Consider the following 27,568-nt stretch of genomic DNA (forward strand, 5'->3'; position numbering starts at 1 on the left):
TGTGGCCTTCCCTGGGGGTTAATTATTTTCTCTATTGATCTCTTAATTTATTACTCCCTGTCTATCTCAAGACACTAAATTGACTGATGGTCTCCTTTCCTCAGCTTTTGAATGGGCCGACAGGTTAAATCTATCCGGTTTTCTCTTTCTTGCTCCACCCCATCACTCCTCTTTCTCCACTTTTCCCTTCTGTATTTTTACTATTGTTTTAATATATCTCTCTCTTATTATCTTGCTCACTCAATCGGTATCTCTCAATATATTTTCTCCATAACTGTCTATTTTATATATCAATTCCATGCTACATCTGTACTTTCCGATGTTCCTTGTGAGGATTATGGCTAGTTTAACACACCATGACTTGTAGGCATCAGCCACAGGTGCAAACAAGACAGCACTCTTATCCTCTAGCATAGAGCTTCTCAAGGCAGTGTATTGTCTGCACCTCCCTCGCCCCAAGCAGAAATATGACACAGGGACCTGAGAAGATAACATTGAAGGGCTTTTAAAAGAAATGAAAAAATAAAATTAATGACGACACCCCTTTGGTCATCCTGTTTCGCCCGCGTGACAAAAATGCTGCCTCCCCCTCCCTCAGTTACGACGCACTAAATTCTAACAAATATATTTTTTAGACGCTACACATGTTATACATCATTGGAAAGCTACGATTCTTGTGCTTCCATTGAAATTAACCAATTCAAGATCAAGTCGCAATAGCAAGCAAAGTCAACGTCTTTTTACGGTGAACATTCCTTCAACAATGCCAAAGAAAAAAGTTTTACTCACCCTAAGTCAGGGGTCGGCAACAGGCGGCCCGCGGGCCAATTGTGGCCCGCCAGCGATTTTATTTGGCCCGTCAAAATATTTCCGCTTATATTTTTTTTGTATCGTTTTTTTCCCCGTCAACTTTTATTTTGAAACCGGAAACTGGGTATGGTGTCATTGACTTTTCTGAAATATTTTCTCGCTATGTCATCGCTACCATAGACATATGATCCAAAGCACCCCGATAGCACCCCCCAAAATATTGCTTGTGAAATTAATAGTTTTCAGGCCCGGAGTGGCCATCGGGAGAATAGGGAGAATTCACGGTGGGCCGCTCTGCCCGCTTATAAATTAGGCCAGAAGATCACTTGCTTTCTCTTAGTTTTTTCATTTTTGACAAAGATATTGAGGAAATACTGAAATAGTGTTTTTGTTGATTTATTGGCTATGGGTTAATTAATAATCAACTTTATCACCAAACCAAAGCTTGGACAACTTGGTCAGCTAGGAGTAGAAGAATGTGAAACAGGTCTGAAGTTTCTATGTTCATTGTTGACAAAGATATTGAGGAAACACTGAAATATTGGTGTTTTTATTGATTTATTGGCTATGGGTTAATCAATAATCAACTTTATCACCAAACCAAAGCTTGGACAACTTGGTCAGCTAGTAGTAGAAGAATGTGCAACAAGTTTTAATTTTCTATGTTCATTTTTTACAAAGATATTGAGAAAATACAGAAATATTTGTGTTTTTATTGATTTATTGGCAATATAGGTTATCCAATAATCAACATTATCACCAAACCAAAGGTTGTACAAATTGGTCAGTCAGTAGTAGAAGAATGTGCAACAAGTTTGAAGTTTGTATGGTCGATTTTGACAAAGATATTGAAGAAACATTCTGACTGTCTACTCTTTTACCCCGGTCCCTAAATATGACGCAGAGCCTGAACGGAGGTACGAATATGAATGTCTGTTGAATCTCGAATATGAAACTGATTTCACCTCGGTAGAAAGATCTGTCACTTCATAAATCTAGGTTCTTGCAAGGGTGGGAAAAATGTTTTCTTAAAAGCCCTGAATCTTTCAGGTAAACATTTGGTTTGTAATTTCCGGAAAATATAAGAATATGAGTCCAACGTAATGTTTATTTAGGTTAGGCTACATAAAGTTTAAAAACTATTTTGCACCGAAATTAATGCAAAACCTTTCGCTCGCGCGAATGCGCGCTTGCATTAATATGAACTTCCGATTTCACCTCACATCAAAACCTTCGCTAGGTCCTAGTAATGCTATTCTCACTGGATGACAGTATTTATGTGCACCAACAATGACGACCCACCACGTTGGGATGACAGTGACGACCATGTTGATAGAGAGAGTTCGTTAAAATAATGAAATTATTCAAACAGACCACCAATTCACATTCACATGGTTAATAGGCCTAGTTGTTGCGAGTGCACGTATCGCAAGGGCACCTATCGCAGCGTCTAAATAGGCAGTAACCCAGACTCTGGCCCGTCATCTTGTGGCGAGGAAAAATACTGGCCCGCGGCCCAAGTTACTTGCCGACCCCTGCCCTAAGTGGTTCAAATAGGTCCAGGTGTGCAAATCATGCCATAAAAACTTGATCTGCTTACAGTCCCAAGGGTTCAAAGTATCTAACCATGTAAAGTAATTCGTCCAAATACAATGTTTTACGTTCATGAATAGCCATTATCCTTTGTTACATTATGCAAGTTAGCCGACGGAAGAAACAACTTGTTCACATAAAAGTGTTCTTTTCTCCGGTTAGCAACGGAGTATTTACAATATGAAAGCATCAAAATGTCCGTTGAACCCTCCCCTTTTGATTGACACCTTGTTTGACTCAATAGGAGCTTCCATGCCCCGTTGACAGCCCTCTAAAGCCAACTAAGTCCCCCCCCCCCCCCCCCCCCACTCGTTCTAAACAAATTTCTCGAACTGGCTTCGACTGGCTCTGAAATTAGCTCGTTAGCCTTGTAGCTGACATCTAGCTGAAAATGCCAATACCTAATTTGTATGCGTCTGTGGAGCCTTCAAAATAACAGTCGATTGCGCAATATGGTTGACAGAATCAGTGTTCTTTGTGCGCCAATCCTTGGAATCAGATAAAGCACTCCAATGTGTTCATGCTTCAGTTTTTGTGTTTCAGTAATACTAATTAGGGATTTAGCTATTATATATGATAGTTCTAAGTACCACCTTTCATTAGAGATAACCATTATGAAAAATAATACCTTTTTATCCTGAGTATTTGACCTTGGTTACAAAGGGTCATTTTGGAGTCTCCAAAAGGCCCTTTTAGAAAATGCCTGGATGTACTCTTATAAAAACATGTGTCAAATATGAATATATTGTGGTATTATGTTTGACTTTTGATTTGAATTGGGTAAGGCTTCAACCTGTGGTCCAATTTAGTCTTCCAGCTAATACCTACCACCTCTAGGCCTCTTCAGGCCTCTGTTTTCAAAACAAAATCTAGGCGGAAATAGACATTTTCACTTTCCTTGTGTTCAAGCTTCTATTACTCAACACTAGTAGGACTGACAGGTGTCCTGACAACAGGGGACATAACTTCAGAGTGTCAGCTTTCAAAAGAGATCATTTACATGCATGTACTCCAAATGGTTCAAGAACAGCTTCCAATTTACTTTGGGTATGCTGTTTAGGTGTTTTTAGGCACATTTAACAGGAGGCTAAATGACAGGAGTATGTGTTTGGAGAGATTATTCTATTGTTTGCAGGTCGGATCTATTCAGACAGTTCTGTTATGTTCAGCGTCAATACCCAAGTATTCAAGGCTGTTAAATGCAACAATTTTTGCAAACGATTTTTTTTAATCCAATACTGCACTCTAAAATTTAGCGAGGCACTGATCCATAATATGTATTTGTGAGAAAATGTGCTTATTTCAGATACTTTTATGAACGCGCCATGGTTCATTGCTATAGATTATACTGGATCTATATGTCACTCATGTCTGATTATTCTGGGATGTTTCAGTACCAAACCGCAGCTGTTAGTTCATCATTTTGCTCCCCTGGACAGCCAGGGCTCGTGGGCTCCACCACTGCGCTGCACAGAGCAGCTTACTTTCCATTCCCGTCGAGCGCTTCCCATCTCTCCGATCTCCAGCTGTCCCTTGCCTCTCCTCGCGCTGTCGGTCCTCCATGTGTGTAGTGAGGGATATCTAAATCCCGTGGAGTATGGATTTTGTTCGCAGGAGTGTTTTGAAGCTGTGGCATGACATATTTCTACTTAGTTGATGCTGACTACCAGAGGAGAGCTACTGGATACTGCAAGACAATTCTGACGCCACCTGTATCGGACGCCGAATGGGTGCTTTTGGAGAGCTTTCTTGGGAGTCGAAAATTGTGTATTCTTTTTAACGATACTAGAATAGCCTCCATACTTGGATGAAGCACATGAACGGCAGTTTAGAGTGCAATTGTATCCAATGAGGAATTATATTGTATTACAAACTTTAAAAACCTTTCTAATCAAAGACAAAGCATGTAACCACATATAAATTATCTTTTTAAATGACAGAAGGCGTTGGAAATTTTTTCCCTAGGGGTAGGCTAAGTCTATGCGTTATGGAGCATCGATGACGTAGAAATGAACAAGGGGAACTAAAGAGTGAACACAGAGAAACATCTTGTGCGCTACAACTTGTAGCCCTAATGTAGGAGATATTATTTTCCAGTCACGCAGCCTTCTGTGGTTGATTCTGATACCAGCACCTCCGCATGATTTCTATTTCAGACTCTTGTGTGAGTTTTAAAGGTTTTTCTACTTATGTGAAACTGATAGGCTTTCATGTTGCACCTGGGAGAATGGGGAGGTTATCTCTCTCTGGGTCCTGTCCGTTCTGCGCGCCGTCCTAATGCCTTGCAGGAACGGCTGCTGCTGCGGCCTGGGCGCGTTGAACGAAGACAACGCGCGGTTCCTGATGTTGGCGCTCCTCATAGTTCTCTACCTGCTTTGCGGTGCAGCGGTGTTTTCAGCGCTGGAGCACCCAAAGGAGCGACAGGCGAAGGAACGATGGTCTCAGCGCTTCGAGAGCTTTACCCAGAGACACAACCTCAGCCGGGAGGACTTGGAGACATTTCTTCGGTTCTATGAAGAGGCGAACGTCGCCGGGATCCGCGTGGACATTCTCAGACCTCGCTGGGATTTCACCGGCGCATTCTATTTCGTTGGAACTGTGGTTTCAACCATAGGTTAGTAGGCTATATTCTGCGCTATATATGTAACTGTTATTTCGTTGGATTATGCATTACAAAAGCTAATTTTGTTGAAGGATATTTTACCACAATGAAAATAATTACACTTTTATGCACAACATTGAAGCATAAATCATAAAGGAATTCAACGGCCCAAACAATAGGTCCTGGCCTTTAACGACGCATTCCAACCGCTGTAGTATGAAACTGCTGTTCAGTATTAAGTTTCATTCACGTACAGTCTTGTTTACTTACAGGACGTTCAAACTATTATTGACATAATAAATGAGTAAGTGGGGGAAGCGTAATTGGGAGCGTAATTGCTATTAGCGATAGGTTTTCTCCTACAAATAGTTAGGTGCTCCTGAACTTGTGATCATTCGCTGTATACAATAATGTAACCGACTGTGTTCTCCTCAATTGGTTTGACCCTTCTACTTCCACCCCCTCCCCCCTCCTGCTGTGAGATTTCATAAATGTTTTATGACCTTTGGAAAGAGGGTGTATCAGACTAACACAGTCCAGTCTGCTGAACTACTGGCCTGTCTGACAGTGATATGATGAACACTGCAACATTTACATTTATTCATTTAGCAGACACTTTTATCCAAAGCGACTTCCAAGAGAGAGCTTTACAAAGTGCATAGGTCACTGATCATAACAACAAGATATCCACAAAAACATTGCGAGTAGCCAAAACATGAAGCACACATTATGAACAACCAAAGTAAGTGCCAAAGGGAAGAACCATAAGAGCATGTAGTTAAACAAGTTACAATTAAACAACATGAACCACTATAAGTGCAAGTGTACCTGTGGAAAAAAAACAAGCAACAATAATAAAAACAAAATATCACAGCGAGTACAACATTTTTAAATCAGTTACCACTAACCACAAGAGCAACAAGTCTCTAAGCAAGAGTCATTGTGATCCTTGAGGAAACTAACATCGGGTCAAGCGAACCATTCCTAAGTACCGTTGTACTCCCGGAACAAGTGCGTCTTGAGACTTTTTTTGAAGGTGGAGAGACAGTCAGTGTCTCTGATGGAGGTGGGGAGTTGATTCCACCACTGGGGGGCCAGACAGGAGAAGAGCTTGTGTTGGGACCGGGCAGTCTTGAGCGGTGGGACCACCAGGCGGTTGTCTGAAGAAGACCGTAGGTGACGGGTGGGCGTGTAAGGCTGCAGGAGAGACTTGATGTAGACGGGTGCAGTCCCGTTCACTGCTCGGAAGGTCAGTACCAGGGTCTTGAATCTGATACGGGCCATGATAGGTAGCCAGTGGAGAGAGATGAGGAGCGGGGTAACATGGGAGCGTCTGGGTAGATTGTAGACCAGGCGGGCCGCTGCGTTCTGAATCCTCTGAAGAGGGCGGGTTGCACATGCTGGGAGACCAGCGAGTTGCAATAGTCCAACTTGGAGAGGACAAGTGCTTGGACTAGCAGCTGGGTGGAGTGCTCAGACAGGTACCTCCTGATCTTCCGGATGTTGTAGAGGGTGAATCTACACAACCGGGAGACTGCAGCAATGTGGGCCGTGAGGGAGAGCTCGTCGTCCATGGTAACCCCAAGGTTCCTGGCAGAGGATGAAGGGGTCACCGTCGCAGATCCCAGGGTGATTGAGAGATCGTGGGAGATGGAGGGTTTAGCCGGGATGATGAGAAGTTCTGTTTTGGCGAGGTTCAGCTGGAGGTGGTGCTCGGTCATCCAGGCAGAGATGTCTGTGAGGCAGGCCTCAATCCTAGCCGAGATCCCCGGAGCGGTCGGGGGGAACGACAGGCTCATAATGGCTCATAACCCCCAGAAGGGAAACCCCCAACTCTGCATGTCTGTAGCTGCTGTAGAGTTGCATCAACTGTAATCTTGTTTTCAAATAATTTGGTGTGGTACAGTATGTGGAAAGCCTCAGAAGCAAGGTAATTCACAAACCTTAACTCTAGGTTTTTACAACACACAGATTAGATACTTGTTACAGAACAGTAACAATGCTGATCTACGACCGTGCTATTAGACCTCAAATTGTACATGCTTTTAAAGAATGCCGGATTGTAGAAGTGATTGTGTAAGGCAAGGGTAGGATATGTGCTACTGCTACTTGTGTGAGAGTTATCTTCTTCAGATATAGCCCAGCAGATAAAAAAAAAATATATTTTTTTGTTGAGTACTTTCCCTTTCATCTCACAAGAGTCACATCTGCTGGAAGAATATTGAAGCCCACAGCCAGATGATGGATTTACATTTACACTCATGGGATGGAGGGGTAGAGAGGAGAGGAGAAGAAGAGAGGAGTGGAGAGGAGGACATAATATAAGAGGGGAAAGGGGGCAGGGAGGAGACAAGAATGGAAAGGTGCATAGTAAGGAGAGGAAGAGAATTGTAAAGAGAAGTAAAGAGAAATTATGAAAAATTAGATGAGGGAGAGAGATATAGTTGGCTAACAGGGTGTGTAGTACACAAAGACCCTTCAATAAGGCATGAACCATTGAAGAGCTCCCCCTGTTCTCAAGCCCTCCGCAAGAGTTCCTTTGGCTTGTCTGTGTGGAGAGATGAAGATCAAGGTGTCACTTTTTCAGGGAGGCCAAGAAAGCAGATAATCATGAAGATCCTTTCCTCATTGTCCTTTTAAAAGGATGACCTTCAATATAAACTAAACTTTGGACTCTCCTGTCTCATCTATCTTCTCCTACCCTTTCTCCTCTCTCTCCCCCTCTATCTCCCTTGTCCTCTTTTCTTTTGCCTTATTATTTGTCCTATTATCTCCCCTCTTCCTACCTTCCCCTATCCCTCTCCTCCCTCATCTCTTTCTCCCCATCCACCTTCCTTCCCCTCTCTGCTTCACCCTCATCTCTCTACCCCTCTACCTTCAAATTCCTCTCTTCCCCTCCCTCCTCTCTCCTCCAGGGTTTGGGATGACCACTCCGGCCACGGTAGGCGGGAAGATATTCCTTATCTTCTACGGCCTGATTGGTTGTGCTTCCACCATCCTCTTCTTCAACCTCTTCCTGGAGCGCATCATCACCGTGCTTGCCTTTGTCCTCAAATCCTGTCATGAGCTACGGCACCACCGCCAGGCTGTAGTACTACATCCAGGCCATCAGGGGGTGCCGCTGAGAGATGAAAGAGACAGCCTGGCAGGATGGAAACCGTCGGTCTACTATGTGATGCTGATACTCTGCATGGCAGCCATCTTGATTTCGTGCTGCGCTTCAGCCATGTACTCTGCAATAGAGGGTTGGGCCTATCTGGACTCTCTGTACTTTTGCTTCGTTACATTCAGCACCATCGGGTTTGGGGACATGGTGAGCAGCCAGCGGGCTGCATATGGGGAGAACCAGGCGGCTTACCGCTTTGCCAACTTTCTCTTCCTGCTGATGGGGGTGTGCTGCATTTACTCTCTCTTCAATGTCATCTCCATCGTCATCAAACAGGTGAGGAGAACAGACCCAGAACAGACCCAACACTCCAAATCTCAAACTTAGGTAAAAGTAAATAATGATTCATCCATGAAGCCGTTAACAGCAATAATAACTGTCCCAGCGATGAGAAACTCTTTATGGACTATCTTTCCAATAACACCATCACTATCTTCCACCTTAATGTGGACTTGTGTGTTACCCCTGGCCCCTGACACGGCTGGGCAGTAATGGAGCAGTTATAGCTATTTCAGAATTGTCCCATAACAGTAATAACAGTGAAATCTAACCCAACCCTGGGCAGACCCTGAACTGGCTGCTGAGGAGGATGGACCTGGTGTGTAGGGGCTGCTGTCCCGCTGGCAAGAGATTCCGACCACGTCGTAATGCAGTTATGCCGGCTGGTGCTGCCCATCTGCGGGCCAGGCGTAACATCTCCATAGAAACCGATGCCGTGAACGAGAGCGAGACAGATGGAGGGAGGAGAATGTCCGGAGAGATGATCTCGATGAAGGACTTCCTTGCAGTCAACAAGGTGAGTCTGTCCCAGCATTGTGGATGGTGCTCTCCTCATCTCCTACCACTAGCATTGCTAATGCTAACAACACTGACAAACCTCATCATCAGATATCCCAAGTGAAAAAACTGTTTGAATGGATGAGCAATGGTCTGGATGTTCGGAACAAGCTAAATGATTTATATGAATAAACTTCATAAACAACTTTATATAGACCACGCTGATGCACTACTTAAATTGTATTGAGGCCATATGGAAAGCTTTACCAGTATAGGTTCCACAAGGATTGTTGTGTTATTTTCAATAAAGCAGTTAATAAAACTTTATCTCACAGTCAATAAAGTTTATCTTATCACTTCATCTCTGCAGGTTAACCTGGCACTAATGCAGAAGCAGTTGTCAGAAGCAGCCAATGGGAATGCTCGACCGTCTGGCTCCACCAATAGAGAAAATGGCTTTTCTGGTGGGGTGGGGGCTCTGGGGATCATGAACAACCGTTTGGCAGAGACCAGCGTGGATAGATAGACTCTACCATACAACCACAAGCTACTGACACATCTCTCCACAGACCAGACTTCAGACAGATACACCTGTTTAAGGGATGTGTTAGTACTTAGTAGACAGGAGTCTCTTGTGTGTTTCAGGTCTCCTTTCTATTTCTTTCTTTGTATCTCGTAAACCATAAATATTATTTGTAAAAATAAATAAAACATTTCATAAACTACTTTTAGATATTATGGGAAACAGCAAATTATATGAAACAATTTGTTTGTAAAGAGTAAAGAGACCTGAGTTCAAGTTAATTTGAATGGACTCTTATCTGGAGGGTAATACATATGTACAGATGGGGATGTTAAACCCGAGACTGCACACACACGCACACAAATCTGCTCACTCAACACACACACACACACACACGTTTACAAACAGAGAAAACACAAAAAAAATATGTCTAACATATAAACAAAAATCCATGAGGTTGGCATTCAGTCATGGGTAGCAATAGAAATTGAATACATTTATATTCAAGTCACTTTTGTCTCAGATGTGATCCTCTTAAGAATCACTATTCAAAAGATTGAGAGAGCTTGTTTGAAGGTGGAACTGTCTATACCTGTTGTTATGAATTGCTAATCTTCTGCTTCAAATTAGCCAGGTGTTCTGAGTCTGTGTACACAAGTGTATTTTTATATGTGTGTGCGTGTGTTGTTAAGGGCCTGGTAGAAGAGGGGGAAGACTTGTGTGTGTCTGTGTGTGTGTGTGTGTGGGGGGGGGGGGGGGTGGCAGGAGGAGTCACCACAGTCCTGAATAATAGATAACAGAGAACATAAAACACATTTTTTCTCTTTTATTCTCTCTCCTCTCCTCCCATCTCCCACCCCTTGCCTCATTCCATCTCTCCTGGGCCTGGAGACGATGTTAGAATGTGTACCTGTGAGGATTTGTATGTGAAATCAGGAGGTACCACTGAGAGCAGAGGCAGGAGAAGTAAATGACAAGTGAACGGAGCCCTTATATTCCAGTCTTCCCATCTCTGTTCCCATTGCTCCTGACGTCCTGAGGCTGTCCTACTTATCAACATGATGCAAGAGATCAACTTGTACTGTGCTGAGATTATCTGAATGACAGCAATATTGTAAAATGATTTTACAACGGTCTGAGAGTCTTCTCAGAAAATAAAGGAATATATTTGCATTCACAATGTGGTTCCTTTTTAACATGAATGGGGGGGGGGGAATGCACTGAGGCAATTATTTTAATGGGAATGCAGTCTATGATCAAGTATATTGTGTTAGTATGTGTATTAGTGTGTGTATGTGTCTCCAATAAGGTATGGAGCCTGCAACACATTCTCTTCATCTGTCTAAACAGGAAATGAGACAAAATTGTCTGTGGACTCCCTTGTCTGTTGCGGAGGTAGGCATTAACATCAGAAAACAAGCTTAAGGCACACACTCATCCAAGCATGAGCAAGAGACAGGGATTCTGTAATCCACATATTTTAACATTTATAAGCCTATTCTTTTGCAGTAGCCTACTGAGGGTTTTCAAGTCCAGAAGTAAATTGAGCATTTTGATATCGAAACTGTACAATCTTCAGAAGCACATTTAACAACTTACTGCTGAAGATTTTATTGTGGTGTTTCGTCAACTGTTACAGTAACAAATGGAACAGTGGCGAATATGTATGCACACTGTGCGTGTGAAGGGGGAGGATTTAACTAACTTAATTTAGAGCATAAGCTAGGATAAATTAAAGATCCTGTAAAGTAAATTCCATGTTTTTCTTCTAAGTACATTATATACGTGTGAAATGAGTTCCTGAAAGCATGTGCAAAGCGCTAAAACTTTGTCGCACTGAAATGTGGAGTTAAGGCCGATTTATACTTCTCCGTTTTTACGGAGACGGACACAGGGAACGCCCTCTCCGACGAGGAATTCCCTCTCCGAGCCCCTCGGAGAGCTCTACGTACACCTCCTGATTTTCCTGACTATCCGTCTGTCATTTTACGGATACCCCTTGGCTGTGATTGGTCCGTATTAAAGGCCGAATTATACTTCTCCAACTCCGTTACGGACAGACGGACGGACGGAGTCGGACGGATTGATTGAATTTATAGTACTCCGAAGGCTGTGGGTGCTGAAAACAATTCACAGCCAGTAGAGTAGGTGGCGCAACGTTTTTTTGTAAGTCGTCATCGAGTGTTTATTTACCTAGGTTATCGAGAAGTCGGAGCAAATGTACAAATTAGCCGTTTCATCAATAAAATACGCACATTTTCAGCAACTACACTGCCCATTTCTCGTCACATTTTAATTCAGATGCTGATTTACGATGTACTGTTTAGCTGAAATGTGAATTGTAAAAACTTACAGCAATGGCGGTCAAAGGATTCAGTTTGTCCTGTTTATCACGGCAACCCCGCCCCCGCCCCTGACGCAAGCGGTTCTTAATATGGACCAATCACAGCCAAGGGGTATCCGTAAAATGACGGACGGACAGACGGATAGTCAGGAAAATCAGGAGGTGCACGTAAAGCTCTCCGAGGGGCTCGGAGAGGGCACGGAGAGGGAATTCCTTGTCGGAGAGGGCGTTCCCTGTGTCCGTCTCCGTAAAAACGGAGAAGTATAAATCGGCCTTAAGAACCGCTTGCGTCAGGGGCGGGGTTGCCGTGATAAACAGGACGAACAGAATCCATTGCTGTACGTTTTTACAATTCATATTTCAGATAAACAGTACATGTAAATCAGCATCTGAATTAAAATGTGACGACAAATGGGCAGTGTAGTTTCTGAAAATGTGCGTATTTTATTGATGAAACGGCTAATTTGTAAATTTTCTCAGACTTCTCGATAACCTAGGTAAATAAACACTCGACGACGACTTACAAAAAACCGTTGCACCACCTACTCTTCTGGCGGTGAATTGTTTTCAGCACCCATAGCCTACGGAGAACCATAAACGAAGTCTATCCGTCCGTATCCGTGCGCCCGCCCATCCGTAAACGGAGACGCAGAAGCATATTTCGGCCTTTATTCGGCCTTTAGACTGAAGAACAGTTTCTCTTCCGTTTTCAGATCAGGTTTTAATGGGCGGAGCCCAAAAAAATGCCCTATCTACGTCATTTCGCCCTATCTACGTCAGATCACTGAATGGCTCCTCCTGTTGTACTGTTATTGTAGCCTACATCAGCTAGCTAGCTAGCTTCAGGAAGTCTCCCACCAACCGCAACTGCATCTTCCCTGGATGCAAGAACTCCAGCTGCGCTGCAACGCCATTTAAATTCCCTATTGATAATGAAAGGAAAAATATGTGGATAGATTTTGTGAAGAGCCACGCTGATGGAAAGCTTCGGATAAACTGCAACTGCCGCCTCTGCAGTGGATAAGAGAGTCTGCTAAATGACTTAATGCAGTGACCATTTCACAGCGGATAGTTTTAACATGGACCAGAGACAGACGGGGTTCGCGGACACACGGCTTCTCTTGAGCCGTACCGAGCATCGCCCTTCCGGCCGTTCCTCCTCCCGGTCGCACCTGGACAATCCACCGCTGCCAGCAGTTCATCACTCTGTTCTGTGTGCTTGTTATAATTATACTAGTTAACTTTTCCAGAGGTATCTCTGCTATGAGTTAGTGCAAACCTCTAAATTGATTGAAAGGCTTTTTTTGTTGAAATGGTATTTTGGTGAAATGGTAGGCCTAGCTAATGTGTTAGAAGTTGCCTAGTTGGAGAGCTCACTGTCTGCTGTCTCTGGTGTCCATTTTTACTGTTACAGCTCAGGGGAACATTTCATTTATATGCATCTGTATGTTTCACTCATTGAACAAATAAATTATAATTCTATATGGTTTTGTTCGGCTTGACATAGCGTCTATTATCTGGGTCGGAGGTAGGCACTAGGCAGCGAGGGCCGGAGCTTCAGGTCCTTCAGGCGACACGCCCCCCCAGTCTCAAGCAGAGGAGACTGCTGATTTTTTCATGATTTCAAAGCCTAATTTAACATACTTGTCGGTGTTATTTTTTCATTCGAATTTGGATGGGTAGTTAATAACACATTATTCTGTGGTGTGGCGAACTTAAAACTCGTTTTTAGGTCCACTTTACAGGATCTTTAATGGTACTTTATCTTCCACTGTGTGCCCTATATGTTGCTATAGCAACCCTCTCTGACCAAGGGTCGTCTCGACTCCAATACTGTAGAGCACAGTACCTTATCGCCCACCAGACACGATGACAAAACGAAATTAACTTAATTGATTTAAAGAACATTAAACATTGGCACACTAGGTGGTTTACTTTCGAGTGTGTGCATTATCATTGCAGCCAGGAGCCCTACGGTATAAAGCCACAAGGCGGCGTTCTGGGCCTCAGTCAGACAAGGCTGCATTCCTCAGCGCAAATGTTTTGCCACGTTCATAGAGCGGCGAACTTCTCAACTACGAATCCCATGAAACCTCGCCGTGTTTCATGTCAATATGGCCACTGTCAGTCAGACAAAGGCAAATCAGTCTCGCCAAGAAATGAAATCAAATTAAGAGAGGACAGGAGAAACTCTGACATTGTGGAGACCTGCTTTTGCATGTTCCGCGTCGGAGATAAAGCTAACCAAATCCATCCATTCGTGGTGGACGGCGGCTCTCGATTCAACAAGCAAGGTAAGGAAGACTTGCAAGGCTAGCTAGCTAGCTTTTCTGCAGGCTCGCCCGCACTCTTTGGCACTGATCCCATTGCCAGCAAGCTAGTTCTGCAGCTGAAGTTAGCTGCGCTCTGAGCTTGGTTGTCTTCCTAGCCGCTACTGTCCGCTGCTGGCCTCCCCTAGACTCATGTCTGGGGGCTTGTTAGCCACTTAGCACTCAACCAAACTAAGATAGCTACCGTGCCATCTTCCCCAACAACAACAACAGTCAACACGCTGTAATTTTGGTAAAACGTGGTATAAACGTTAGTCTAAGAATCTAGGTGTTTAGCTAGCTAGTAACTTAGCTTGCTCGCAAGCCAGTAGATGTGCTGTGCTGCTAATGTGTTGCCAAGTGACTTTATTTATTAGAGCTACAATGAGCTAACTTGCACCGGCTACACTTTGAAGACAATTCCCTGACGTTCACATCACCGTTTTAACTGTTGTGGTTGTTGTGACAGTGACGTCATCAACACGGATGAAGTTTCACCTTTGAGAACCTCCCAGTCTGGATGCTTGGCTAGCTGCACTCCCCCGTCCGAAGATGAGAGTTGAAAAGTTTGCTTGTCAGCTTCAAATAATAGTTTCAAAGTCTCAGCTATTTATAGCGCAAGTATACATGGTGACTTTGGCTACCCATGCTTGTAGTGGTTGATTATGTAGTTGAAGTTAGTCTACAAGCCAGTGGCAATAATCTATCTTGGTTAGATTGCTTTTCTGTTTATCTTGGGCCTGGTTACATGTTGTTTTTTGTTGTTGAGGGAAACGTGTGTGTCGTGGGGGTGGGGGTGGGTGGGGGGCGGTGCTATACTCTGAGCTTATGCTCAGTGTTTGACCAACTTTTGGTTAGGCAGTACAGTTAGGTTTTCCTCTAAACGTGAAAGAAAGCATGTTCATGACCTTACCGTATTGATGTGTAACTACTGCTAATCATATTGCACTCAATCTCTGAGGCTCTCTGTAAACTCTCTCCTCTTTCGTCTTCTCTCCTGTGGGACAGTGACAGAGCTAGCTTGCTTGGTCACCCTGCCTCTTTTGAGAGATCAACTTGAAGCATTTACCGGGTTCTGGTCTGGTGGGGTCAGCTGCATTTACCCTCTCTTCCAGCCCTGGTATCTGCTGCAGAGGAAGAAGGAAGGTGCTAGTGCCATTGTGACAGGAAGGGCAGGGAGGAGGATGTGAATAAACCTGCACCCTACAGCTACCTGATTCACATAGAACTCTGCTGATGTAGTAGCTAAGTAGCAGGATGGAACTGTCTGGTAGAGGAGTGGTGAATAGGAGTACGAGAAGTAGACACATACAAACGGTGACACAGTGACAGAGAGCAATCATTTCAGGGAGTTATGTCTGAAGCCATGTGACCATGTAAGGACACCCTAATGAAGAATGTGTGTGAGGTGATGATCACAAGCTGTCACTGTATTCACTGAGACTGTCTAGTATGCTGAGCTCTCTCTCTCTCTTTCATAAGCCTTTTTTATATAGCAGTGTAGTCTAGAATCTTTTTATTTTTTTTGCCTAGTTAAGTTTGGTTTGGTTATATACTGTATGTCCTAGTGAAAGGGTTTCTGATAGACTAGTCTGTAAGTGTATGACTCATCCCTAGCCTCTTCAAAGCAGAAATATGGGAGCTGGCCAGACTGGATGGAAATTTTTCTTGGCGTTTTTCCCGAGTTGCTCTCCCTCTTAAACCCCCTCACGCCCTCTCTCTCTCCTTTCATCTTTCTTTCTCTCCTCCCTCTATCCTCTCAATCTTTTCCCATCTGCACTGTCCGCTCTCTCTCTCCCTTCAATCTTTCTTGACTCTCCCCCTCTTTCATATACTTTTTTCTTTTCTCTCTCTCTGTCTCTTTCTCTCTGTCTTGTATGTGTCCACACATACCAGCTTATCTCCTTTGCGCCTCCCTATGCCTCTTTCTATCTGTCCTACCATCTCCTTCTTCCTTTCTCATGTTTCACCCCTCCCCCTCCTCCTACCCTACTTCTCTTCCTCTGTCTAAAAAAGCTCTTCAGACTGCCAATCCATTTCATATCTGGTCTGCAGCTGCTGAAACTGTCTCCTCTAAGCATGTCTGTCTCTGATCAGCAGATAAGTTGGGTGTGAGCGTGCGTACGTCTGGTCTAGCTTCTTATGTACCATACTCGGTAAGGGTGCTCCGATCAGGATTTTTGAGGCCGATCACCGATCGCTAGAAGCAGTATCGGCCGATACCGAGTACAGATCACTGATCTTTTTAAATTTTATTTGTTATTTTATTTTTTTTATCCTAAATTCTTACAGCCCCTTAGTATTAGTTAGACCTTGTACCGTTAGTATAGTTAGACTTGTACACCACTATTAAGATTTATGATCCCTATATGTTGAATGTATGCACCTTCCTGCCAAAGTGAATTCCTTGTCTGTGCAAACTTTCATGGCGATTAAACCCTTTTCTGATTCTGATTAAAGGGTCTATTTGAAGCCTTCTATTTATCATGTAGCATTATCTATTTAACTGTTCTTAACAACAATGTATATTAAGTATAACAATGAAGAGATGATAAAATGTCATGAATTAACAACAAAAGTTTATTTAGTGGCAGGAAACATGTTTAACATATTCCACTCTCTTTCTTAGAGACGCTTTTTAGAGACGCAACATAAACCATAGCAGCCTATGCTGGGTTATTGATAACCGCTTATAAATAAACAAATGTAACTATCCTGCCAAATAATAAATTACAAAAACAGAATAAACAGAGTCTTTATACATTTTAACTTTACACTATAAAATCTACAACATAAAAGGCCACAGTCAAAATAATGTTTCACATTTTTGTCTGCATTTAGGTAGGAGATAAAGGACCATGGACAATAAAGTGCACAGCAAAAAAAAAGGGCTCTTTTGATCAGCCTTTGTAGTGAGTACCGATCTGAGTATTTAAAATGAATTATCGGCCGATAAAGATCGGCAAGCGATCGATCGGAGCACCCTTAATACTCAGTATAATCACTGTGATAGATTGTTCGGTGTTGTCTCTTTCTGGAGAATATCTCCAAAGTTGATTAAGAGTTACATCCCTTGTATTGTCCTCCCCCTTCCACCGTGCCAGGATGTCCCAGTACTCTGATGAGCCAAGGTTCACCATTGAGCAGATCGACTTACTGCAGCGTCTCAGGAGGACAGGAATGACAAAGCCTGAGATCCTCCATGCCCTCAACACCCTGGAGCGTCTTGACCAACAGCACGGACACAAGTTCCCCCACAGGCCCCCCCACCTGGGCCTCTCAGCCAATATCAACCCAAACACCACGTCCTCTTCCTCCTCCGCCAATAACGTGACAGCTTCCTCCTCTACCATCTCCACTGCCACCCAGACCGCTGCGTACCGGGGGAACGGTCTCTCGGCGTCGCCTAGCAACAACTATGACGGCTCCCCGCCCTCCCCGCAGGCCCCGGCCCCCGTTGCCATGGCGGGTGTGTCGGCCCAGAACGGGCGTGTCAGCAGTGAGGGGCTGGTTGTCATGACGAATGGGAAGGGGTCTCCGCCGCGGTTTCCTGTGAGCGTGAGCACGGTTAGCGGTACTGTCGGGGGGAGGGGCTTTGTGTACGAGCCCAGCGAGGATGATGTGGACATAGAGGACAAGGTGGAGGAGCTGATGAGGTGAGAAGGAAAGAGAGGGGAGGGGAGAGGGAGGAGAAGGGGAGAGGAAGAGGTGAAACAAAGGAGGGGGTGAAAAGGAGAAGTTTGTGAATGTATCATACACACAATTTCAGTTGGTTGGTTGTCTCAGTCTATTATTGGGTAGTGGTGTGTGTAGCTTATGGGTGGACGGGGTAGGCAGTTAGATTAGAGAAATTCTTCAAGAATCAATATAAATGTAAATTCGACTACGCTATATGTGATAAAGATTGTGTGTGTTCGTTTATTGTCTATTCAAGACCAGAAAATGCCTAACAGTCAAATCAATTCCCTTTATTGATCATGATTTTTTTTTATTCTGTCACACATATATGTGCTCTCTCTCCTTGTCCATCACTCTCTCGCTGTCTCCCCTTTCCCCACTCCCCCTCTCTCCTTCGTCCTTTCTACATCTTTTCACGCAATTTCTTTTATCTTGTCAATCTTTTCCACCAACCTTTCCTATATCACCTGTCTCCCTGCTCTCCCTCCTTACTCATCTACATACCTCACTCCATCCCCCTACTCTCTCTCTATCTGTCTCCCTGCAGACGGGACAGTGCCATCATCAAGGAGGAGATCAAGACCTTCCTTGGGAACAGGCGTATTTCTCAGGCAGTGGTTGCACAGGTCACAGGTCAGTTCCTCCCTGCTGGCCATCACGCAGCACTGCAGGCTGCCTGCTTTCACAACCAAACACACTGATGTCATTGTTTCAGTAGTCTTGACTTACCTGTCCCTCCCTCCCTCTTTCTCCTCCCTCCAGGTATCAGTCAGAGTCGTATCTCCCACTGGCTCCTCCAGCAAGGCTCAGACCTCAGTGAGCAGAAGAAGCGGGCCTTCTACCGCTGGTACCAGATGGAGAAGACCACGCCTGGTAATACAGCCCCCCACCCCGCCCACCACCACCACCACCCCCCCCAGCCCCGAGCACCCCTCGCCCCCCAAGACCCTCCCCAGACACAGCCCTCCAGTCCCCCCAGCCTCCCCCCGGTACAATCTCTCTTCAGCTGCTCCACACGCTCCATCCACTACTAGCTTAGCTGGGGGGCGTTCAGGTGCGCTAAACGTTTCTGAAACGTTTTGAAACAACTGAACTCGTAGAATTCAGTCGTTAAGGGATGATGTGATGCTTTTGTGTGGTTGTGAAGGGAAGTCCTGTCAGGTCTCAGTCTCAACTTTCTGATTGTTAACTTCCCTTTAGGACTGTTACGTATCTACCAACATAGCTTTCCCTACCTCACCATATTCAGGTAATTTCCTGCCCCTGTCCCAGGAGGTTGAGAATACCATGCAGTTGAGTTCCCTTACACTCCCTTACACTTTCAGGAAATAACCAGGGCTGAACTCCTTCTCTCACACTCCTACCTGCGGTGTTACATCTAAATCTTTATCGCTGCCATAACCTGTTACACCCCCAAGTCTAGCCATTGTTCTGGTCTATGCTGTGTGTTCCCTATGTGTCTCTACTCTATCAAGCTTATTAGAAATGTGTGTATATATCTGAAAGCATTCCTTGCTCCCCCCCTCCCCCCCACTCCCCTTTCAGTACAGAGCAGCCAATAAGCTACCATCACGGCCACGATTGCTGATTTGTGATCCGTGTTTGCAGTAGCCAATAGTAGTTCTGCTATCGTAATGCTACCAAAATGTAGTTCAACGTAGAGCACTTGACAAAGCATTATATTATTATATAAATATGACTATAAATTCATTTATTACGACTGTTCTGCATTAAGACCCGTATGATGTCTGACTGTATATAACCAAAGGATTTTTTTTTTTTTTTAATAAAGAAAAGCTGTTGAAATCATACCAGTGTGCTTCTCCTCTGTCTCAGTGGAGGGGAGCTCTAACTCCCCCTGGTGGACTGTGTATGTCACAGCACCTGGAGTGCTCAGGCCCTGTAAATAATTTTTACGGTAGATAGTTATATAGGATTATCAACAAACACTCAGGCAACGATGGTTATGTGTGTTTGTGCTTGTGAGTGTGTGTGTGTGTGCATGCCTGTGTGTTTCATGCATAGGCAGTGATTGGTTAATGAACAGGTTACGAACACTACTCACACACAAACTAATGTGCTGGATCTGTTGGAAATTGTAAAACACAGTTGAAATGAGAGGTTTCATGGTCTTGTGTGTGTGTGTGTGTTTGTGTGTGTGTGATGTTTATTGTCCTAAGGTGCCACTCTAACCATGCGGCCAACGCCATTGGCCCTGGAGGACGTGGTGGAGTGGCATCAGACCCCGCCTCCCATAAGCTCCACCCCAGGAAGCTTCCGTCTACGACGAGGAAGTCGCTTCACCTGGCGGAAGGAATGCCTGGCTGTTATGGAGAGGTGAGGAGGAGAGAGATGAAGGCATATGGAGGAGGAAGGATAGGTGATGAAGGGGAGAAGGAAAGGGAGAAAGAGACTTGATAGAAGAGACCTAGACTAGTGAAAAAGGGAGGGAGGGGAGAGGAGGAGGAAAGATAAATAATATGGGCGAGGAGTAGGAAATTATGGGGGATGGAGGAGAGGATGGGATGGTGCGAGGAGAGAGGAGTTGTGTGTAAGTGTGTTCCATATGTAACTGTGCATGACTGCAGCTACTTCAATGAAAACCAGTACCCTGATGAGGCCAAGAGAGAGGAGATATCCAACGCCTGCAACGCTGTCATCCAGAAACCAGGTGAGAGAGAAACAGAAAGTGACAAAGGGGTGGGGAGGGAAGAGCGAGGGATAGATGAAGGAGGGCAGTAAAGAGAGTCAGATGGAAAAGTGTGGTTATCTTTATTAAAGTGTCTCTCTCTTTTCAGGGAAGAAGCTATCTGATCTTGAGAGGGTAACCTCTCTGAAGGTCTACAACTGGTTCGCTAACCGCAGGAAGGAGATCAAGAGACGAGCCAACATAGGTAATGTTCTTAACCTCCTACTGTGTGTGTATGTGATACTTGTAACATGTTGAAATCAATCATGTTATGGCCAAATATCACGTACAATGTACAGCATTGACCATATAAATGTATAGGTTTAGATAGGTGTAGACTATATGTAGGCCGGTTCAGAACATGATTTAACATAATTTGAATTGCTGATCTACACTTTATTGTTCTTGCCTGGCTCAATGAAGTGAATGCTCTTCCCAAAAATGTAATCAACACCCACCTGACTTTCAGGTGGCAGACAACAATGAAGTGATTAAAATGATATAGAAACATCATTTGTAGCCCAGTCTGGTAGATATGTTATGGCCAGATCTGTGTTGTTGGAAGAAGCAGCAATCCTGGAAAGCCATGGCATCGATGTTCAGAGTCCAGGAGGCCACTCCAACAGTGATGACATTGACAGCAACGAGTTTCCAGACCAGGTAAACAACCACCCCTCCCTAAAGAAAATGTAGTACAGTCTTAGATGAAATAGTTTCCTAGGACTACACCATCTTTACAGTGGTGAATGTGAATGCTTTTGTGGATTAACATGATATTTGCAATGTGGATATTAGGTAAATTGTTTAAATCAGTGGATGTTTAGTGATAGTTGGACGTGCTGTTTTGGCAGGCCTGTGAGGTGTCCTCCCTGTTTGAGAAGAGAGTAGTGTCCCGACCCTACGGTCTGAGTAGACTAGACCTCTCGTCTCCTACACAGGTACTTCTTCTGTCTTCTCTCCTACACAGGTACCTCTCCTGTCCTCTCCTCTACTACACCGGTACCTCTCCTCTCCTCCTAATGTACTATAGAATTCTGCCCTTAACCCTTGTGTTATCTTCAGGTCATTCTGACCCATCAGTCATTGTGACCCACCACCGTATTGCGACAACTTTACCACATACAAAAACAAAGTGAAGCATTTTCTTTTAACCGTCGGGCTGTCTCAGACCCCCCACATTGCGAAGGTTAAAAGAAAATTATATTGATTTGTTTTTGTATTGGGTAAAATTGGGTAAACGCAACGATGGTTCGTTGTGAACCTTTGGGTCATGTGACCCGAAGGCAGCACAAGGGTTAAGTGATTTAACCCCCTCCCTCCTCTTGCTGTAGGTGCCGACCCTCCTACCCAGCTGGCTGGCTGCCTGGCCCAACCCGGCCAAGGGGGCCATGGCCGCATTCAGGGGCAGTTCTCTGGTTGGTCGTGCCTCTTTGCCAGGGGTGGGGCAACAGGCAGAGGGTACCAGACTGACTGGCGTCTCCTGGTCTCCCCCCTCCCCCTCCCTACAGGACGAGTCGACCAATCACAGCGAGCAGCAGGACCCCATCACCCTTGCAGTGGAAATGGCAGCTGTCAATCACAGCATCCTGGCCCTCGCCACACAAGCGGGGGGTGTGACTAGGGGGACTGGAAGTGACATAAAGACTGAGATGCTGGATGAGGACTGAAGATTGGATGGTGGAGTGGGAGATGGATTGTGTGAGTGTGAGTGTGTGTGAGTGTGTGTGAGAGTGTGTGAGAGTGTGTGTGTGTGTGTGTGTGTGTGTGTGTGTGTGTGTGTGAGAGAGAGAGAGAGAGAGAGAGAGAGAGAGAGAGAGAGAGAGAGAGAGAGAGAGAGAGAGAGAGAGAGAGAGAGAGAGAGAGAGAGAGAGAGAGAGAGAGAGAGAGAGAGAGAGAGAGAGAGAGAGAGAGAGAGAGAGAGAGAGAGAGAGAGAGAGAGAGAGAGAGATTCCTAGAGTCCTAGTTGTTGACATTTAGGAAGAGAGTGTGTCTTCTTGGAATGTTGTCATTAACAAAGACCAAAAGTATGCACAGACTTGGAAACTGTCAAACGTAGAAATTCTGCCTCCCCCTCTATCTATCACACAACCCTCTCCAAAATGCACCATACCTCATCTCTACCTCCCCCTCAAACTCATACCTCCCATCCTGAGGTGTGGAAGTTGTGTATCAGTGGAGGTCCAAATATACTATGTGAGTGTATAGTAGAAGAGTAGACAGTGAGTCAGAGCCTATAGTGTGCATATGTAGCACACCATTCAACACTCCCTGTCCCATTAATATATTCGAAGTCTCTTTCTCTGTCGTGTCACTGTATAGACTGTGTTTTTTTGTACAGCCACATATGACGTATGTTATTGTCCTCTCCCTCCAACGAGGATGAGATAGAGAAAGAGGAAGGAGAAAGAGATGGAGATAGAGGGAGACAGAGAGTCATGGGTACGGAGAGTTTATAATAATCCTATGCTAATCAATTCTGTCTGCTGTAAATCTGGCCAGTGTATTCCAGAGTATTATCAGCCCCACCTGGATTAACATCCATGAATTAATTAACCAGTATTACTAAAGAGATGCTTAACCTTTAATGTGTTATGGTTAAGAAGATGGTAGCAAATTATCATTTTTAGAGAGAGAAAGGGAGAGAGAGATGGACAATCAGCGGGCCTTGTAAATGTATGCGGTGGATATATGGACTGAATCATATGTAGGGGTTACCCATAGCATTGGATTTAAGCTTTTTAAACTTTATTTACTAAAGACTGGTTTTAACATGTAGCAGAAACTTCCTCTTTGCTAGTTCAGGTTTTTAAATGATCTCCAGGTAACACCAGAGTTTGGCTCTCCTTAGCGCTCATAATGGTGGTAGTTTATGTCACCAGAGTGCATCCAGTTTTTTTTCTTCTTGAATCCTTTTCCCTATTTGCCTTGTGTGTGCCATATGTTGTTAACACAAGCTTCTATGGGAGGTGTTTTCTTTGATTACTTTTCCTTCCAGATGTCACTTTTAGGGCATGGTTTAGCTATACGGTGCTTCAGTCCTCTACCCTTCTAGCACACAATTGGTTGTTCTGAGTGAAGGACAGACCAGGCTACCCGCCTGGTGGTAAGGGAGGGGGGGAGAGGAGGGTGATCTGATTGGCTGACATGAGTTCATAAATTAGGGGTCAGAGGTCATCAGGTGCTTTTGCAACCCTTGACCCCCTCCACCTGCCGACTTTCCCTTTACTAACTCCCAGCCTGCTGCTTTTTAAGTAAAATAAGATATGAATACCTGAACAATTATACCTGTTTTCCTGAACCCGTAAAGGGATAACTCAACCCTAAAAATAGAGGTTTGAAAATAAAAGTGGGTGCAGAACATATATTTGACATTTTATTGTGTGGTGAAATGCACCTTTAATACCTTTTATATTGGTTGACAGCCAAGCTGACCAATAGGGACTCTCATACCTCTGTGGTTTGTGAAACTCCTGAGGCAGGGAACTAATACAAATATTTAGTTTAATATCAAATAGGTATCTTACAAAATAGAAAATATTACATATTCTCAAAAGTATGAACCAGAATTTTTCTTTTTTTGGTAAAAACTCTGCCAAGCAGAAATGTACCAGAAAATAATCATATTATTAATGAAATGTCTATGTTCGCAGGAGATTTCTTATGATTTTAAATCATGTATTTACATGGATTTTCTTTTCTTTCTTGTGAGACATTATGCACAACCAGCCTTTCAGTTGTGGTCCTGTGTCAGGAAGACAAAGCCTCCTTCTATACTTCTGTGTCAAAAACACTCTTCAAGTAGAGTAGTTTATTTGCTTTTGATAAAACTCAGAACACTTTTGGATTGCTCCCTTGGTTTTATCGTGCTAGATAACCATGAGCACACCAAGTATTTGAACTGTCAGTAAAAAAAAGGCCTGTATCTATTAATGATTGGGAACTTTCACAACTTGTGTATTTTACTGAAGACTCAAGGAGCAACAACTAACTAATGAAGTTATGTTTGTAAGGCGGCTTTGTTCTCCCATGGGGTGGGGGCAGCAGGATGGAGGAAGGCACTGCCTTCTATATAATCGAACTGTTCTTGTTACATATGTGAATACATGGCATATAAACTGAAGACAAATACTCTATAAAGTGGAATAATCTAAATAAACGAATTATACTGTTGTATCAATTTGAGGTAGTTAAAAATGAGAGTCCTGTTATTTCAGACATAGTGCCTTGTTTGGACAGTAGACTGTTCTGTAATGATACATAGAAAAACTTTGCCTTTGTTAGTTTTTCATTTGTTTGAAAAGCTTTCTTTAAAAAACAACATTTGTTTATTGTAGTATTGTAACTTAAGGAATGAATATCAACAAATCACATAAAAGTTGATCTATGAACTAAGTGTCTTTTGTTCTATACATCTTCTGAAAGCACCTACCGTTTAATATTTATTCACACTTGTCAGCAATATAATATTAAATTACATTTAATTACAGATCATTTACTGAAGTATCACACTATCTAAATGTCTGTCAATTTGCAGAATTGAAGGCATGTACATGTATAATTAATTAATTCAAAGGACAAACATTGATTTAAGTAAATCAGTTCACTTTTATTTATCATATCTTTACAGGGCCATTATTGTCCAGACATGATTAAAAAAAAATATATATAAATGCATTATATTACATGATTATTCTTTGGATTTCAGCATAAAATTACACAATTAAATTAATCAAATCCCTAACTTGTGCTCAGATTTAACATCTCAATATGCGCATATATACATACCACACACACAATACATACAAAACAAGTCACTCTTTCAGAAATGATTGCTAATTATTAATCATAATGATACAAGATAATTATTCTACTCATACTGATCAAATATAGGACGAGGCACAAAGCAGCACTAGCCTCAATCCTGAGAGAGGGGGGGGGGGGGAAGAGGGAGAAAGAGAGGGAAAGGACTAAGGTAGTGGAAGGGAAAAATATTTGTGGAAAATACTGGTTAACAATATAATTGATTCTGGTCCCATCTTTCTAGCCCTTCCCTTAACGTTTCTCTTAGTCTCAGACTGTGTCTGTGTGTGTGTATATATGCATTTCTCGCAACAACAAAACTAAGGTCAATGGTGCACCATGTATTGGAGACAAAGACACAAGGACAGGTATAGGTGTCTGTGTGTGCGCAAGCTATGCAGATGGAAGGCCACATAAAAGGCAGGTGTCACATTGCTCTCAGCTCTGGACCAGAAGTGTTGCCATCCTGTAGATATCCGGATGCAGCATATTAAAGAGAAAGTAACAAAACCAGACCGTGTTCACTTGTTGTTGAGTATCTGCATCTGTGTCCCTAGGCCTTGAAGAGATATTTGGACCACTCAAAAACACACAAACACTTGGATGAAGATGTTTTTAAAAAACAGAACCAAGGGGAGGACCCAGAATTCAGATGTTCAGTGTCTTTGCCGTCTGTATTTAGAGAAGTTACTGGCAGTCCTTCACAATGACAAACTGGTGTGGTTCTGAGCAATAATACGGTCACACCCATACGGCACACTATATATATAGTTACATGATATTACATAATAACCACAAAAAATGAAAGAACACAGGAAGGAGTAGCCATGACGTCACTCTCTGGTGTTACACAGTATTGAGGTCAACATGTATAAATGATTTTATATGACAAGAGAGCTACTATAAAAAGCTGTCCGTCTCCAGTAGATGACACAAAAGACCACTGTCTGTTTCACAGTGTAAAGTAGCTATGTGTAACTGAACAGAGGTGCTTGGGACTAAAAAGAGTGAGCAAGCAAGAGCTAGAGAGAGAGGGAGCGATAAAGTAGTATGGTAATCTGGCAGTGGGTTAGGTGTCAGCTGTGTGGGACCAGGGCTGTAAGGCAGAAAGACAACTCTGACGGTCTACCATATAAGCACCATAGAGACAGAGGTTCGATTTCCATAATCAATGACGATCCAAACACATACTCTCCACACAAACAATTTAAATCAATAAAGCCAAAACAGTGAAACATTGTTTTGTTGTTATTCAAGGTTCTTGTGCGCATGGTTAGAATTCCGGATGGAGAAGATGAGGAGCGATGATGAGTTAGTTTAAGAGGCACAGAAATTAAGATAACGCTGTAAGCCTGAAGTGATCACAAACACTTTTCAGTCTCTGTGCAAAGACGCCTGGAAACTATAAACACAAATTCTCTCTTTCACACACGCACACACTTTCTTTATGCTACTGCCTTTGTGATTCAGAGGACCCGCCTAACCTCAAACTCACCCACCTGGCAATCCTCTTACTCATCTCTTTCCTCCTCCCCTTCTACCAACAACATGTTTCTGTGGAGAGCTACCCTTCTGTAGGATTCCGTTCCAACATCAGTTGTAACTAACCTATTTAAGCCCATCAACCAGCCATTTGTCATAATCAGTGTAAACCTACAGGCAGCTAGCTCTCCAGGAACAGGTTTGAAGTGCCCTGCTTTAAATTGAAAAGATCAGCCAGTCTCCTTATAACTGATGCCTGACATATTCTAACTATACAAACAGTCATCTCATCCTTTGTTTTGACATTTACATACATGACTGTAGCAGTTATGCCTTTGTAGAATATTGTGTGCAATTAAAATGTCATTCTTCAGTTAAATGCTATCTAAATGTTTTCATCAATTTAGAAGTAGGACAGCTATATGTATAGTAAAAGCATTAAACGGTACAGTAAATCTAGGCCTTAGTAGATCATGATCAAACACTTAAATCATAGACTTAAAAGTCCCCCCCTCTAATCTCTTCCATCTCCTTTTATGTTATGATACCACTCGTTTCCCTCCATCTAGAGCACACAGTGTTACCACATAAAATGCAGTCCATCACAACTGGGGCCGCTGGCTTAGTGTATGACACCCACTGACAGGAGCCCATTTTTAAAACTGCGACTACATCTTGACTGTTAAACAGTTACAACAGGATTTTATGCCAGATTAGGGAGTATTTATATGTATTCACAGAGATACTCTGGTGAAAACACCTCTGCACCCACTCCTCTTTGCTTGACCTGGAATG

At 43.5% G+C, this 27,568-nt stretch overlaps 2 protein-coding genes across 5 annotated transcripts; both read left to right on the forward strand.

Annotated features, from left to right (window-relative positions):
- The first annotated feature begins 3,803 nt into the window (after positions 1-3,803).
- On the forward strand, positions 3,804-10,651 carry kcnk13a (potassium channel, subfamily K, member 13a). The gene is made up of 4 exons (XM_062447651.1): positions 3,804-5,017; positions 7,921-8,447; positions 8,737-8,967; positions 9,319-10,651. Exons 1-4 carry the CDS (start codon positions 4,681-4,683, stop codon positions 9,472-9,474), a joined length of 1,251 nt encoding a protein of 416 aa, XP_062303635.1. The 5' UTR covers positions 3,804-4,680; the 3' UTR covers positions 9,475-10,651.
- A 3,217-nt stretch (positions 10,652-13,868) lies between these two features.
- On the forward strand, positions 13,869-22,282 carry hmbox1a (homeobox containing 1a). 4 transcript variants are annotated; one of them, XM_062446560.1, is made up of 10 exons: positions 13,869-14,109; positions 17,229-17,780; positions 18,350-18,435; positions 18,565-18,675; positions 19,983-20,139; positions 20,391-20,473; positions 20,601-20,696; positions 21,012-21,151; positions 21,343-21,429; positions 21,823-22,282. In XM_062446560.1, exons 2-10 carry the CDS (start codon positions 17,230-17,232, stop codon positions 22,156-22,158), a joined length of 1,647 nt encoding a protein of 548 aa, XP_062302544.1. In that variant the 5' UTR covers positions 13,869-14,109; position 17,229; the 3' UTR covers positions 22,159-22,282. The 4 variants fall into 4 exon arrangements, with proteins under 4 accessions (XP_062302544.1, XP_062302545.1, XP_062302547.1 ...); XM_062446561.1 differs by having other exon boundaries at positions 21,057-21,151; XM_062446563.1 differs by having other exon boundaries at positions 21,060-21,151.
- The last annotated feature ends 5,286 nt before the right edge of the window (positions 22,283-27,568 follow it).

This window comes from Osmerus eperlanus, chromosome 21, assembly GCF_963692335.1.
Source record: "Osmerus eperlanus chromosome 21, fOsmEpe2.1, whole genome shotgun sequence".
Lineage (NCBI taxonomy): Eukaryota > Metazoa > Chordata > Actinopteri > Osmeriformes > Osmeridae > Osmerus > Osmerus eperlanus.

Coding starts and splice junctions, on each gene's coding strand:
- hmbox1a (XM_062446560.1), top strand. CDS start 17,230: ATGTCCCAGTACTCTGATGAGCCAAGGTTCACCATTGAGCAGATCGAC. Junction 20,140..20,390: donor TGCCTGGCTGTTATGGAGAG/GTGAGGAGGAGA, acceptor GCATGACTGCAG/CTACTTCAATGAAAACCAGT. Junction 21,430..21,822: donor ACCTCTCGTCTCCTACACAG/GTACTTCTTCTG, acceptor CTCTTGCTGTAG/GTGCCGACCCTCCTACCCAG.
- kcnk13a (XM_062447651.1), top strand. CDS start 4,681: ATGCCTTGCAGGAACGGCTGCTGCTGCGGCCTGGGCGCGTTGAACGAA. Junction 5,018..7,920: donor AACTGTGGTTTCAACCATAG/GTTAGTAGGCTA, acceptor TCTCTCCTCCAG/GGTTTGGGATGACCACTCCG. Junction 8,448..8,736: donor TCTCCATCGTCATCAAACAG/GTGAGGAGAACA, acceptor AACCCTGGGCAG/ACCCTGAACTGGCTGCTGAG.